The sequence below is a fragment of the Hirsutella rhossiliensis genome (genome assembly GCF_020360975.1).
Source record: "Hirsutella rhossiliensis strain HR02 chromosome Unknown scaffold00002, whole genome shotgun sequence".
Taxonomy (NCBI): Eukaryota; Fungi; Ascomycota; class Sordariomycetes; order Hypocreales; family Ophiocordycipitaceae; genus Hirsutella; species Hirsutella rhossiliensis.
Genome location: NW_025408668.1, coordinates 2,989,250 through 3,005,138, shown reverse-complemented (window position 1 = coordinate 3,005,138; position 15,889 = coordinate 2,989,250). Strand labels below are relative to the sequence as shown.

Genomic DNA, 15,889 nt, shown 5'->3' with positions numbered 1-15,889 from the left:
AGCATTAGCTATTCTTTAACTAAGTTAATCTTATCTTATTATATTCGTATCTCTCCTAGTAAGATTATATATCCGAGGAAGTCTACTTCCTATATATAGAACTTACTTTTCTCTAGTTTAACTAGTAACTTCGCATTCTAAAGTACGCGGAGTACCTTATAGACGTATTCCTTATATTCTTCTAGGGTATCCGAGAAGATTAGGATATTATCTAGGTATACTACTATAAAGATATCTAAGTATTCGCGTAGGATATTATTAATTATCCGTTAAAAGGTAGCTAGTATATTTATAAGTCTAAATAGCATTACTAGATATTTAAATAGTCCGAATTTCGTTCTAAAGGCTATTATCTATTCGTATCCCTTTTTTATACGTATTAAGTTATAGGCGCCTTTAAGGTCGAGGGCTATAAACTATTTTTTACCGTATAGTCGATCTTATAGTTCCGATATAAGCGGTAATAGTATTCGGTCCTTTATTATAATATCGTTTAAGCGTCTATAGTCGATAACTAGTCGTAGCTTACCGTTTTTCTTTAGAATAAATATAACTAGATAGCCTACTTCGGATATTAATATTCGTATATATCCCTTTCGTAGATTCTCGTCGAGGTAGTCGCGTAGCGTTTATAGTTGCTTTTCGTTTAGGTTATAGATTTTATAGAACGTCGGCGTTATTCTATCCTTAAGATAAATTTCGTGGTCCTATTAGCTATATTTAGGTAACCCTATCTCGAGTTCTTCCTTAAAGAGTTCATCGTATTTCCGGTATTCCTAGGGGATATTCTTTATTCTATCTTATAGGCTTTATTCTTTCTTTTAAGAGCTAGTTTCTCTTAACTTAAGCTCTTTATTAATTTATTTAAGGTCTTTCCTTAGAGTAGCAATAACTCTTCGGATCTTCGTATTATATCCTTTATTCTATTTATATCGGATGCTAGGTTATATAGCTGTGTTAGTTAGTACGTAGGTCTTATTAGTCGATTTTATTATATCCGCCGGTTCGGTTACTATTTTCGTTTATATCGCTAAAGCCCGTAATAATTTACTTAAACGGTTATCCCTTTTATCCTATTTATTAGCTAAATTATCGTAAAATTTTACTTTCTCCTAAATCTACTAGTCCTAGAAACTTACGTCTTCGTTCTAACGTAGCTAGCTAGTTCTCTAGTTAATTAGTAGGTTGCTCTCCTATAGCTATAGAAGTCCTAATATAAGGTCGTGTTCTCTAATATCTATAATATCGAAGTTAACTCGTTCGTCGTAGCCCTAGATATTAATATCGAGGTAATTAATCTCTATATTAATAATTCCGTTATTATAGTTAAAGGCCTCTCCTTCGATATTCGTAAGTTTATATAGATCTATCTTATATCTCTATATAAGTCGGTAACGATTAACGACTCTAGGTAAAACGTAATTGCCTATCGCGCCGTAGTCTAAAAGTATACGTACGTAATATCCCGCGATTTAGATATCTAATACTATTTAGTCGCTATAGCTTACCGTTACTATATATAGGGTCCTTAGATCTTATCGTATCGTGCTAGTCTATAGCCCTTTTATAGATAGCGTACCTTGTTTTTTGCCTAGTCCTTATTCGTTTTATTTAGGTATTCTTCTTTAATTTATTATTAATATTGTTTCTTTATATTTTTATCGCGTAGTATTATATCGGGGCTTAAGAGACTAATTTCTTATAGCTAATCGAAGATTTCTTATTTCTTAACGCTATATCGTTTATATTATACTACTTTATAGTTAATTGCGTACTATACTTCGCAATTTTATTCGTTTTCGTACTAAAGGTTAAGTTTTCGTTTAGCGTCTTTCTGTTTTTCGCGTAGCGTTTTCGTATCGATTTTTCCTTAGTCGAATACGGCTTATAGCCTTCGTATATATCGCTAATAATCTTTTAGTATACCGTTATATCGTTTATACTATGCTCGTGCTTTTTCGTGTTTATAAATTCTATAGTTCGGGTATACGTATTCGTTATAATCTTCTTCGTCGCATTTAATTCGTTGCGTAAGTCTTTAGAAGATTAATAGTTCGGATACCTTAGAGCGAGTAGCGTTATGCTATTCCTCTATTTTAGCGTATTTATAGATTTTATATATCTCCGAAAGATATCTCGTTAATAAACCGTAATCATCGCGGCATTTAAGTAGCGTGCTATAATCGGGTTCTAATAATATAACTTAGTCGTCTAGGTAGCGTTAATCGATTTTCTAGTAGTCTAGTTCTATACTTAGGTAGGGTTTCGAAAGTACTTATCCTTCGAACCTAACTAGGAAGGCGTCGTATCGTGCCTTTATCTAGAAGTATATTATATAATCTAAGTAGACGTATAATATCTATAAAATATACTTATAGTACTTATAAGTAAGTAGTATTTATAGATCGTCTTTAAATTCTCCTCGTAGTTACTATTCTCGTTATAGAGCTATAAAGGTATCGACTACGGCGATAGCTATAGCGTAGTCTCCTCCGCGTAGTGCCGGTTAATATCGAATTAATATAGCTTATTAGTTTTCCGTAAGAATTTAAGGTATTTATTAGGTTTTAATTTTAAGTATTTCTTTAAATTCTTCGAAGTATAGAGCGTGTTCTCTAATCGTAGCATTTTCCCTTAATAGCGAGGGTAGTAGTACGAGTTCGTTCTCGTCTTCCGTTTCTCTAGGTATTTCTTATTCTTTAGAGCTTATATCGTCGATACTTCGTTATTCTTCTTTAGGTTATTATCCGAGTTTCGTAAGCATAAGGGCTACGTCTATATCTTCTTTATTATATTATTTATAGACTACCTATCGTTATTATCGATTTTTATTTTATATATCTTCCTAGAATCGTTTGCCGTTCTTCCTAATCTAGTCTTAGGAGACTCCTTTAGGATAGGGGTATTCCGGTTCTACGAATTTAACTTATTTCTATATTTTAAGATCCCTTCGTTATATTATTATAAGGGTTTTCTTTAGTTACTTTAGGAACTATCTAGTACCGTTTTTATCGCTTAAGTATACTATATATTCGTCGTCGTAGTATATAGTCTAACCAAGGAGTTTATACTTTAGTTCCTATCTATTAGTAGCGTTTAGGTATTTCTTACCTTCTAGGGCTAGTGCCTAGTAGGTTTTCTTCTCCTTACGAGGTTATCTATATTCTTTAGAGTAATATCTAAGTTTCCCGTAGTTAAAATACTTTCCTTTACTTTTCTATATTATATCTAGATCTATCCTACCTAGGTTAGTTATATAGGCGTAGGCAATAGGAGTTTCGCGCTTCTTTTTATAGTTAGCGCGTCGGTTAAAGTTATTCTTATAGGAAGGGTTTTAGTTTCCTCTTCCTTACTTCTTTTCTTAGCGTCGCGTATACTATCTATCGTCGATTCGTACTATTATAGTAATATAGTTTAAGAGGTTATTAGGTCGATTTTCCTTATAGAGCTCGTCCTTAACTTCTTCTTTAAGCCCGTCGTAGAATCGTAATATAAGAGGTTCGTCGTCCTAATTAAGCTTTAAGGTAACTTAACGGAACTTCGTAGTATAATCCGATACTAAGATTCTTTATCGGAGTTCTCGAAGTTTCTATTTAGCTTCTCGTTCCTCGTCGGTTATTCTAAATACTTTCGTAATAGCTTCTTCGAATCCTTAAAAACTAGCAAAGACTTCGTCTATCTTATTATCTCGTCGCGCTAGTTAGTTATCGAGAAAGTCCCTTATAATAGGTCTAAACTAGGCGAGTGCCGTTCTAGATAAATAATTTCCTACGTAGAGTACCTTTTCGACTAGGTCCGAGAGTTTAGTAGGGTAAAACCGGTAGTAGGCTTTAAGTTAGGTGAGAAAGTCTCGAAGCGTGCCGTGAGTACCGTCGAATAGTCCTAGCTATTTTAGTTTAACTACTTCTCCGAGGTCCCTAACTTATCCGTTGCCTCCTCCGTTCCTAAGTAACTATACCTTATATCGAAGGGCGATAATTTCGCGCATTATATCCTAAGGCGATATAGTAGCTCTAGAGTTAGTTAATCTAGCTTACTATGCAGGCATATTAATAGTTGCGATATTGCTTAGAGTAACGCGGTATTGCACTAAATAAGAGCTTTTAACGTATAACGACCGGTGTTATTCCTAAGGGATAAACCTATCGAGGGGTTTATATTAGTAGATATAATAGGGCGTAGTCTAAGCAATAATAAGTATATTACGTTAGTAATAAGTTAGAGGTCGTAGACCGTAGACTATAACTAGGTAATTAGAATTAGAGATAGAATCGTAATAAAGATCTATATTAAAAGCTAGAGAGCTATCTATCTAAAGAAGTAAAAGTAGGTGGCTATATATACCCGTAGAGACTGTCCTTAGATTATAGGCCTAGCTATAATCCCTAACGTTAGATCGCATAGAGCGTAGTAATCCTATTAATCCTAGATTACTTAGATCTCTGCGATCCCCTCGATCCTATATCTATTAGATAGTCGTGCCGACTATTTATCCGTTAAACCGTGTCACGTGCTTAACGCGGTCGACCGTTAGCGGCCTAGTGGCCGTGGTCGTAATATATCTATAGCACGATTAACGTCGACCTCCTTCGTCGCGCCGCTATAGACCCCTTACTAAGCTAAGAGATAGCGGATCCCTAACTAGCCGCTATCCTCGTTAAGGGGGAGGAGGAGTTCTCGGTAGAGGAGTTACGGGCAGCCCGTTAAAAGAACGTAGGCCGCGGTAGGAGGCGCGAAGTCCTCGTTAAGTAGCGCGGCTACTAAGACCTAACGTAGGAGCCGGCTTCCGAGTTCGAGGGCGCGGCAGCTCTAGATAGGTTCGAGGCCCTTTACGGGCTAGTAGAGGAAAGCGACGGCCTAGCGAGAGAAGCTACCCCCCTAGCGGCAAAGCAGCTAGCACCCTAAGACGCGGGGGAGACTACGCCCCGCCCCCGAGGAAGCGGCGGGGCACCGGGCCCGCGGCGGTCGCTACGCTAGCGTAAGCTACGGGCGTACGTTACGGATACCGCGACTACGGACAATAGGCGGGGCGCACTTAGGTCGGCGGCAGCATAAATAAATCGTATTAGCCCTTACGGGCGCGCTCGAGGGCGCATAGACTAGGCCCGGCGGGCCTTCTTCTTCGGCGGGGTCTCGACTACTAGACGGTCATCCTCGTCCTCCTCCTCGTCCTCCTCCTTAGTGTGAGGCGCGGCCCCGGCCTCGAGGGCGCGGATCCGGCCCTCTAGGCCACCTAGCTAAGCGGCGACGGCGGCGGCGTTAGGGACAGCGGCGGCGGCGGCGGCGGTGCCGGTGGTGGTAGAGGCGGCGGCGGCAGAGGTGGCGGGGGCGGCTAGGGCGGCGTCGACGGTGCCCCTAAGAGAGAGAGAGTTAGCGCCGTAGAGAGTGCGGGAAAGGGAGCTTACGCACTTAGGCACGAGGGCGGCGCGCTCGAGGAACCGTAAGTTGCGGTAGGCGGCGGCGGCGGCGGTTAAGGCGCGCTTGGTTTGTTCAGTCCCGCCGGCTCCGCGGCGCTCTAAGCTACGGCAGCACGGGCAAGGACGGGCGGCGCAACCTCATATACGCGGCCAGCCCGGGCGCATAGGAAGCAGCTGCCCTAAGGGCGGCCGGCCTAGTCGGCGTAGGGGAGGGACTGCGAGGCACACCGCACGTAGGGGGAATCGCGGGTGGCGCCCCGGGCCACGGCGCGCTTATGCTAGTGCGGGGAGTTAACAACACTCGCGAGAATAGGGGCGGAGGGGCTTACGGAGGAGGGCGGCGAGGACCCGCGCTTATTATTATCGTCGTTATCGTCGGCGTTATCGCGGCGGCCGGCAGCGGAGAGCGCAGCGGGGGCGGCGGCGGCGCGGGCAGCAAAGTTAACGGCCGAGAAGCCGGGCAGCGGGTGGCGCGGAGCGGCGGCAGGCGCGACTGGGGCGGCGGGGGCAGTAGGTGGGGTAGCGGGCGAGGCGAGGGCGCGATCGACGAAGTCGTCGATCTCGGCGGAGAAGTAGGACGAGGCGGGGGAGGACATATTAAATTGTTTAAATAACTAGCGGGGGTGCGGGTTAGCTCGTATACGGGCGGCAGCGCACGGCTAGGCGCTAGGAGACTTATAGTTATAGTTACGGCTGCTGCTGCTAATAATAATAATAATAGTATGGTTAAGAGGAAAGAGCGATAGGAGCGCGCTAGTAGGTTATTTACCTCCTAGCCGCGCGCCGAGGTGCGGGATTAACGTTATAAGGGACCGCCCGTAGAGAGAGGGGCGGGGACCTTATATAAGGGTATTTACCCTTAGTGTGGGTCTAGGCATTAGCCTAGACCTTAGCCGATAAGCGTTACGGGTTAGGGCAGGCCGTACGCATAAACGCGTATTTAGTAGTAGTAGGCGCGGCGTATAGTTAGATCCTATATAGCTTGTTATTATAATATAACGGAAGGCACCTACGGTATAACCCTTTGCCTACCCCGTAACACCTAGTTATAGTTTATAGTCTATAACCTCCGACTTATTACTAACGTAATATACTTATTATTACTTAGACCACGCCTTATTATATCTACTAATATAAACCCCTTAATAGGTTTATCCCTTAGGAATAACACTAGTTATTATAAGTTAAAGAAGGAAGAAAAAGAAAGGGAGAAAGAAAAAGAGATACTACTTTATATACCCTTAAGTAAAGGAGGCTGCTTAAGGCTAAGAGAATAGGTAACCTAAGGCTTATATATATCTAGGCTAGCTAGCTAATAAGTATAGGGCTAGGTACTAGCTACTTAAGTTAATAGGTATAAGGATAATAAGGCTAGTAGGACTAATATAATTAATAAAAAAGGGATAGGTAGGGCTAGTAGTATAAAGGGCCTAAGGCTTAATTATATAAAAGCCGTTAATAAGGTAGCGCTACGCTATACTAAAAGAAGGGTATTATATAAGAGTCTTTAACTATTATAAGTTATAAGCTTAAGCTATAGCCTAAGTTATATAGTTATATATAAAGGGCCGGATCTTATATATATATATATATAGGCTAGCTATATATAAAAGAGCTCTATATAGCTTATTAATATTATCTTATAGACGGTACCTATATATATACCTTTACTTACTCTATAATACTATAAGGGATATTAGAAAGGTACCTTTTATAGTAGCTAGAAAGTAAAAGAATTTTCTTCCTCCTAGGCTTATAACTCTTATAAAGAGAGAAATAAGAAGTATATATAAAATATATAAAGGTAAAATTAAAAGTAAGGGGTTAGATAGGTAGGGCAAAGATATTTAATTCTTATAGGGGTAGTAATTATAGTAAAGAAGTAATTATTATATTACCTTAATTATCCTTTATTCTTTTATTTAACGCCCTTTTTTATACCTATTTAATATCTTAATTAATAAAGAAGATCCTACTTAAAGAAGCTATTAATATCCTCTTAACTACTAAGCTTTTTTTTAGTTTCTCCCCTCTTTTCTAGCTATTACTAATATATCTATCTTATCTCTCGCTACCTTTATAAGAAGCTATTACTACTTTTATTTCCCTTACTCCCTTACCCTTCTTTCTATACTTCCTTTTAGCTCTTTCTTCTAAACCGGTTTTTTAGCTTCCTAGGTCCCTCTTACTAAGGGATATCTCCGAGAACTATAAAATTAAGCTATGCTTTATAATAATAATAGTTAAAGACTCTTATACTTAGGCCTTTATTTTTAAAGTAGGATTTAAAGAGCTTAGAAAAACTAGATTTCTTAAGTAAAAAAGAAGTATAAACTAAGACCTCTTTTATATACTTACTAGCTTAAAGCTATATTAGCTATACCTTTAAGGGGTAAGCTATAGCTAAGGAGGTATATTATAAAGTATAGCTTAATTTTATATTCTTAGAGATATCCCTAGGTATAAGGGATCTAAGAAGCTAAAAAACAATAGTAAAAGAAGAAGGAAGAAAGAGCTAAAAAGAGGTATAAAGATAAGGGTAAGGGAGAAAGAGAAAGTAATATTATAAAGTAAGTAAAGGTATATATATAGGTGCCGTCTATAGGATAATATTAATAAGCTATATAGAGCTCTTCTATATATAGCTAGTATATATATATATATATAGGATCCGGCCCTTTATATATAACTATATAGCTTAGGCTATAGCTTAAGTATATAACCTATAATAGTTAAAGACTCTTATAAGTAAAAGTAGTAATAGTATTTTATATAAGTAGTAAAAGATAATATAGATATACTAGTAATAGCTAGAATAAAGGGGAAAAACTAGTAAAAAGCTTAATAGTTAAGAGGTTATTAGTAGATTCTTTAAGTAGGATCTTCTTTATTAATTAGGATATTAAAGGGATATAAATAAGGGCGTTAGATAAAGAAAAGAAGGAGAATAAAGGTAATATAATAATTATTCCCTTACTATAGTTATTACCCTTATAAGAATTAAATAACTTTACCTTACCTATTTAACCCCTTATATTTAATTTTACCTTTATATATTTTATATATACTTCTTATATCTCTCTTTACGAGATAAGTATTTATAATAGCTTAATATACTTTATAAAAATAATAATACTTATTTTATTACTATATAAAGTCTTTAGTTTTACTATCTCTTAAATAAGTTACCTATATAATTACTTAAGCGCTAAAAAGCACTTAAAGTAAAGGGCTCGTAAGAGATACGTTAAGTATAGTAGATAGCAGAGCTAGATGCGGGTGTTAAAGCTATAGAGGAAGGTCTTCGGCTTATAAAAGAGAGGGCGGATAACGCCGAGGGGTCAAGGGTGCGGGCTAGCGAGACCGAGAGAACCGGCGCATAACGGCTCTGCAGTAGGTATAAACACCCCAGGCATAATTTCCGACTATGCCCAGGAAGTAAGGATTTTATTCATATAATTATTTAATTGATCATTGATTTGCAGTATGCTCTGCGGTGGTGAGAATTAGGAACAGTTGGATTTGGACAGGGGAGTGGCCCACTAGGTGGTGAAGTACGTTACTACGCTCAATGAATGTCTCCCTAAAACACTACTAAACAGTTACCGATAATAGTAGTCGACTTGGTTATCAAAGTCGGCCTCGTTGAGTACTTCCTTGTCAACATGTCTACCTCCTTTGCACAGCACGATCTCCGATAGAAGTTGGCGTGACTCGCGGTCTAGTGTTAGATAGCACTCCTTTGGGGCACCGATCTTCTTTAAAACTGTCGAGAGCTGGAACTTTGTCCTTGCGAGCTCGGGTTTGGGCGGACGAGGCAGAGTGCTGTATATATCGTGGCAAATGGTCAGGAGTTGTCTAGGCTGGAAATGAGCAAATACTGCCTCTGTAGATGATTAACCCACGGAAGACTCACTCTGCCCGGTGATGTTCTCCAATCCGTTGACACAGCCACCCGAGCCTATAGTAGCACACCAGGGTCTTCATATGCCGTTCGCCCATGGTGTAAATATGGAGTGCCAGACTCTCCGACATGAGCTTCGTGGCGTTTTCAAGGTCGTTTTGATCTGCCCGCACGATGCCCAGAGCCAGCAACGCCCATGCCGTCCTGGTAGACCGCATCAGTGAGAAGGATGTGGAGTCGCTCGACGTGTCGTGGCTTACAGTGAAAACTTCTTGCCCACTTGAGCTTCCCGTCCCTTCCAGAGCACCAGACATTGCTCGAAGCAGGACGCGGCTTTTTCCAGCTCTCCAACCACCCACCAGCATCTCCCGATGTTTAGGTAATTCAGCGCAAACCCGTGAATCTGCTCTGTTTTGTACTTGTCAGACCCACGCCGTATCTCCAGCGCCCTGGAATGCATGCCGATGGCGGCCTTGGGGTCTTCCAGAGCCAGGACGACACCCATGTTCATGAACCCGTTTGCTCGGTTCGGATGATGCTCGTCCATAAGACTCTGCTCAACGGCATTCTCACGGATGTTCATAGCCCGCGTTGCCAGCTCGACAAGGCTGACCTGGTGGTCCGTTTCGTTATGATAGTAGAGCTGAACGGTGTAGATGTCAGCCAGGAACTCGGCAGGCGCAACACGCCCCAGCTTTGTCAATCTCTCGTAGTCTTGGTGGATGCTTGAGATGAGCGCCTTGCTGAGATGGAATCGGCCACGTTCGCAGAGATACCTGTCGGACACCAAGTCAGCGCAGTCCACCAAGGTATCGGGTGAGAAGCAGGACTTGCCATGCGCATGAGTAAATGAGCTCGAGGAAGTCGAAAGACGGAGCGACGACACCACGATCCCTAAAGTCGAGATACCGGTGATGGAGAGAGAGGACGTGTGGCTGGAAGATCTCACACTCAGCCCAGTCCTCGACCATGTGATCTCGTGATAGTTTTTGCAACGGGAACGACTTCCTCAGGAGCCGGACGGCAGTCTCGAACGCCTTTTGAGGCGCCAAGTCGGATCGAAGTGCGGCGTCGCGCACCAGGCGATGTAAACTGATGCACCGTTCCTGGCTCGGACTGCCCGAATTGTGGTATATGAAGGATGGTTGGCTCAGCGTTAAGAGTATTTTGTGTTGCTTTACGGTACTCGAGAGGCATGACACTTGTCCATCCGTCGACAGGAGAAGTCGCTCTGGGATGGAGTCGGGGTCGAAAAAGGCTACAGTCGTTAGAATATCGCGCGCTTGGGAATCAAAGGAGCGTAGTTTCGTCATGTGGGACTCGATGGCTTTAGCTACGCTGGTCGTATACCATGGGCTATCGATGCACAAGTCCTGGAGTTCATCATCTGCGGGTTCAGACTCCAGCTGTTTGTAAAATTCGTCCAGAGTCAAGGGAGCAGACTCAATGAACGACATCATCTGGTCCATATAAAGGGGATAGTACCCAAATCGCTTTGCCAGATCGGCTGCCGACTTGTCGTCGATTTCTCCTTGGATTTTCTCCTGTAATCGCCACTTGACGAACACTGCGCCTTCATGGGGCGACAATTGCACGAGCCTGGAACTGCTGCAGCGAGAGGTTACCGCCGTCAGGCCGGGAATGGGATCTCGGCTGGTAATGAGCACCGAGCCACGGTGCAAGTCGGACCAGAGAGGGTTCAGGATGCGCGCGTCGTCAACGTTGTCCAATATAAGAAGCCAATTGGAGCCTAGCGGCCTTAGACACGACTTTCTCAAGCTTCAAAGGGGTTTCTTACTCAGGTCTGCGGTTTTGAGCCAAGTCATTGCTGTATTCACAATCTTCTCCTTGTCCTCGACGACGGTGTCGCTCGCCAAGCCCAAAGACCGTGCCAAGTTGCAGAGCCCCTGGTCAAGTTTGTCTTCGCTGTCGGAAGATATCCAGAATACGTGAGTGAATGTTTGCTTTTGTCGGTAGCCAAACTCGATGGCAAGATTGGTCTTGCCAATTCCTGGAAGCCCATGAAGTACAAAAACCCTGATTGACGACTCCGAGACGCGTCTTGTTCCCGGTCTCGTCTGGCATACCAGAACGTCCTGGATGTTCGAGAGGATTGCTTCTCTTCCCGTGAACCACCGATTTTTTGGGTACGGCACGCCGAAGAACTTGTCCGGAAGCGTGGCGAAACGGGGCTGGGCGTTAAATGCGTTGATGCTCTTGTCGATGGTCTGTAGGCTCTGGAGGAGCCCGTGGATATTTATCTGCGCTTGCGAAAGGGTCTGGCCAAGAGGACCGGCGTCTGTCCTGCCGACTGTTGCTCTGTCGTCTGACAGGCTCTTGTGGAGTTGGGTGTGGTGCAATAGCGTAGCTTGAACGGTTTCGTCGGTAAATGCCCGCTCGGCAGAGAAAGAAGAGTCAACATCTTGCGTCTTGGACCCAACAATTTGTTTCGAGAAAGCCGCGAGCGGCGAGGACATCTCGAGGTGCTCAGTAAGTCTGGCCTTGGGAATCGGTGCCTCCGGCTTGCTCACAAATGGCATTCGCCTCTCGTCTATTTCGCGTTGCGCCTGGGCCCATCGGTCCTCGTCCTCGAGCTTCCACCGGACCTCAATGACAGGCGGCGCCTCGGCAACCCAGTCTCGAATTGTTGTCGATATAGTGCGATAACCGGGCGTGTTCTCATTTTCAAACTTGCAAATGGTCGAGTGAGTGGCCTCGATGCCATAGTATATGACACCGGGCAGCTGAGGGCTTGCTGAAGTGGCATTCACTACCAAGGCCCTGCGACATGTGAGCTGTTGTCCACACAAAGAGTGGGCTCACTTGTTACCTTGTAAGCCCCAAGCTTGTCTTGCGATTCTCGTGGGCCATGAGTATCTTGAAGCGCTGATGGATATCGAGGAAGCGGTTGTTGATCTCCTGCAACTGCTCGCTATCTCGCTTGAGCGTCTTCAACAGAATAGGCTCCGATTCGAACAGCTTCCTGGGCACGACGACGTCGGACATGGCCTGCAGAACACGGCCCCAAGAGGCCAGGCCGGACCCCGTGTGCGGCGTTCCGAGGAAGATAGCGGCGTGCGTGGAGATGTAGATGGAGCGCAAGTCCTCGTGGGAGGTGGCAAGCACGTTACTAGAGTATAGCAGGGCGCGTTTTACTAGTATACCGCCTAAGCTATGTGCGACCCATATGATGGGGTTCCTGAAGGTGCCGTCGCTCTTGCGGTATACGCTGAGGTTTGTCACGAGCGTTTGGGCGTGCTGAAAGATAAAATTGTCGCTTGCGCTTCTGTCGTTGCTGCGCGAGTAGACGTCTGCATTATAACCATAGACGAGCACGTTGGCATGCTTGTCTCGGAGTGATTCGGGTAGGAGCTGGGTTGGCCAGAAGATGCCGCTCTTGGCCGTCCATGACTTCTTGGGGTCTCCGTTTAGGCCGTGGACGAGGACGATGTCAACTTGGGCCTCAGGGTGAGTGTAGACGCCGGTAATCTCGAACCGCGAGATTTCAACGTTGACGGAGCCCTATTTGCCGGGATTAGCAGAAGCTCCTTGCACGTAAGTAAAGGGATTCGACTCCAAGGAGCGCCGCGTACGAGGACTAGCAGCAACGTACCATGGCGAGAGCAACGGTTCGCGGATAGCTGTTATAAACGTAGGGTTTCCGTTATCCTCGATGCAATAAAGAGGCAGTTAAAGGGCGTTTAAAATATTTATTACCTATACTAATATAATACTAAGCTTATAAAAAAATACTATACTTAATTAAAAAGAATAATATTAATTAGTATTTTATTATTCTTAATAATAAATTTTAAAGTATACTTTTATTTATCTATTTTTAAATAGTCTTAATAAATTAAGATTATTATTTTTATAATACTAATAAGTAACTTAAGTATATATTTATAATACTTAGTTTAGTTTCTTTACTATTTTACCTTTTAAATAATAGTTTTAATTCTCGCGAAGAGAGATACGAGAAGTATATATAAAATACATAAAGGTAAAAGTAAAAGTAAGGGGTCGGATAGGCAAGGCAGAGATATTTAAATCTTACGGGGGCAGTAATTATAGTAAGGGAGTAATTATTATATTGCCTTAATTCTCCTTCTTTCCTCTATCTAACCCCCTCTTTATACCCGTCTAGTATCTTAATTAATAAAGAAGATCCTACTTAAAGAAGCTACTAATGTCCCTTTAACTACCGAGCTTTTTACCGGTTTTTCTCCTCCTTTCTAGCCGTTGCCGGCATATCCGTCTTATCTCTCGCTACCTCTATAGGAAGCTATCGCTACTTCTGCTTCCCCTTATGCCCCCACCCTCCTCTCTGCACCTCCTTTTAGCTCCTTCCTTAAAACCTGTTTTTTAGCTTCCTAGGTCCCTACGAAATCAGGCCACGCTTCGCGACACACCCCCTTAGCTATAGCCTGCCCCTTAAGGGCATAGCTAATACGGCTTCGGGCTGGTAAGCGTATAGAGGAGGTTCTTAGCTCTGCACTTCTCCCTTTACTCGAGGAAAGTAGGGGCCCTTTCGGGTCCCTAGGCTCTTTTAGACCTACTTAAGGAAAAGGGGCCTAAAGAGGGGAAAGTCCTATAAGAAAGGGGGCCTTCTTAGAAGGGAAAAACCTAATTAAAATAGGGGGCCCTTTAAAGGGAAAAACCTCTTTCTTTTCTTCGGCTATAGACGTTACCTTCTCGTACGTGCTATTAGCTCCTCTCGTAGACTCTTAAGGCGGGCCTCTAAGGATAGCTTTTCTCGAACGTCTTCTAGCCTTATTTGCTATAAAAAGACAGCTAGCTTCTGCTTTAGCAGGGGCTTTGTAAGACCGTTGGCTTTTATCGATACCGTTAGAACCTAACGGACGGAAATAAGTCCCCTTTAGACCTCTTAGCGTAACTAATGCTAGTAGATATCGATATACCGTAGCCGGGTCGATAGCTTACTGTTTTCCTCTATAAGAATTCGTATAGTCTATATATTATCGCATTCTATAGCTAACGGGGACGGAATTTATAGTCGTAACGATATTAGTAGCCGGCTAAGGAAAATCGCTTCTTTTAACGCTTCTAAAAGAGCTAGTAGCTCTGCCTCTATACTTAAAGTTATAACGGTGGCCTACTTCGAAGCTCTCTAAGCAATAGTTCCTCTAAAAAGGGATATAATATACCCCTATAAGCTCTTTCTATCTAAGGAATTATCTATAAAGGACGAATCGCTCGAATAGAGGAAGATTTCGGTAGCTAATTTCTTCCTTTCCTGCCCTCCTAGGCGCAGACTATATAATCTCGTTAAATAGAGATAAAGGATAGCTCTATCTGCTGCTTCTTAATGCCTAGGGCTAGGATTCTAGTTATACCTAGCTAGCCGGGAGACCGTAAAAGAGATATCCGGTCTAGTAGAAATAGCTAAAAAAAGCAAGGAGCCTACCTTCTATTAATATTAGTGTTTCTCTTGCTCCCTAGCTTAAAAGGACGGATTAGGCAAAAGCTCTTCGTCTAATATAGGCGTAGAGGGAAGCTTCTTATCGAGGGTATTAGGGAGGAATTTATAAGCGACCTTATCGATATAGGCGTCCTAGGTAAGCTAGATAGTCCGTTAGGACCTATTCCGAAGGATTTATATCCCTAGGAACTACTTTAGCTCCCCTAGCCTAGTTATCTTATACCTTTATTGCAGGCCTCGTATAGCCTCCCTAGTAGCAGCTTCTTCCTCTTTTAGGTAGGCCTAGATAATATTATCGACGTAGAAGAAGACCGTGATTTTACCCTTCTATATTATATACGGTTCCTAAGGGACTTTCTTAAAGCCTAGGGCTTCGCCGTAGAACCTTTCCTAGCTATTAGAAGCCTAGTAGAAGGCGCATATAGATAACTTCTTCTTCCTTAAGTAGGCAGTTAATAAAGGCGTTAACTATATCTATCTAATCGAGTTCGAGGTCGAATTCTGCTGCTATAGCTATAAGGGTCCGAAAAGACATCCTAGCTAGGGTAGTTGCCCTAGTAGGAAGATCCCCTTTTTCCTGCTAGTTCCCGCATATAACTAGCCGGGCTTTATACTTTTAAAGGAAGCCGTGTTTTTAGTCTTATAGATAAAGACCTACTTATAGCTAAGGACCTATTTTCCTCTTGCTTTTTCCTTAAGGACCTCTTTAAAAGACCCTATCTCTTTATATAAGGCTAGGTGGTCTTTCTAGGCCTAGAAAAACTAGTCTCTAAAGGGGTGTTTTTCTAGCTGCTTCTAGTTTGCTAGTAGGTCCGGGAGGTCTCTTTTATATACCTTCCTTGCTAATAGCTATAGCTTAAAGAGCCGGCCTGCTATAAACGCTCCGTAGGAACCGTCTTCTATTAGCTTTAGGTAGAAGTCGGAAAAACGATCGAAATAAAGGAGAAACTAGTCTTCTTTCGTATCGGGCCCTATACCTTCCTTTGCTTCTCGAAGTAGGGACAAAAAGGCAGCCGGGTAATCCTTTAAGAGAGGTGCCTTTCCTACCCCCTTAGGGGTCGAGACGGGAAGACTAACTAAAAAAGCTGCTTCTAGATCTTCTTCTTATTCCGTAAGAGGAGGCGT

At 42.8% G+C, this 15,889-nt stretch overlaps 2 protein-coding genes across 2 annotated transcripts; both read right to left on the bottom strand.

Moving 5' to 3' along the window:
• Window positions 1–5,237: 5,237 nt before the first annotated feature.
• Window positions 5,238–6,013, bottom strand: HRG_01916 (uncharacterized protein; the record flags this gene model as incomplete). The annotated part of the gene is made up of 4 exons (XM_044860387.1): window positions 5,238–5,355; window positions 5,410–5,520; window positions 5,646–5,695; window positions 5,747–6,013. 4 exons carry the CDS (start codon window positions 6,011–6,013, stop codon window positions 5,238–5,240), a joined length of 546 nt encoding a protein of 181 aa, XP_044724020.1.
• Window positions 6,014–9,019: 3,006 nt separating this feature from the next.
• Window positions 9,020–12,937, bottom strand: HRG_01915 (tetratricopeptide repeat domain-containing protein; the record flags this gene model as incomplete). The annotated part of the gene is made up of 10 exons (XM_044860386.1): window positions 9,020–9,275; window positions 9,334–9,525; window positions 9,582–10,097; window positions 10,156–11,071; window positions 11,120–11,321; window positions 11,409–11,600; window positions 11,853–12,102; window positions 12,152–12,537; window positions 12,604–12,843; window positions 12,935–12,937. The coding sequence occupies 10 exons, from the start codon at window positions 12,935–12,937 to the stop codon at window positions 9,020–9,022; spliced, it is 3,153 nt and encodes a 1,050-aa protein (XP_044724019.1).
• Window positions 12,938–15,889: the final 2,952 nt, after the last annotated feature.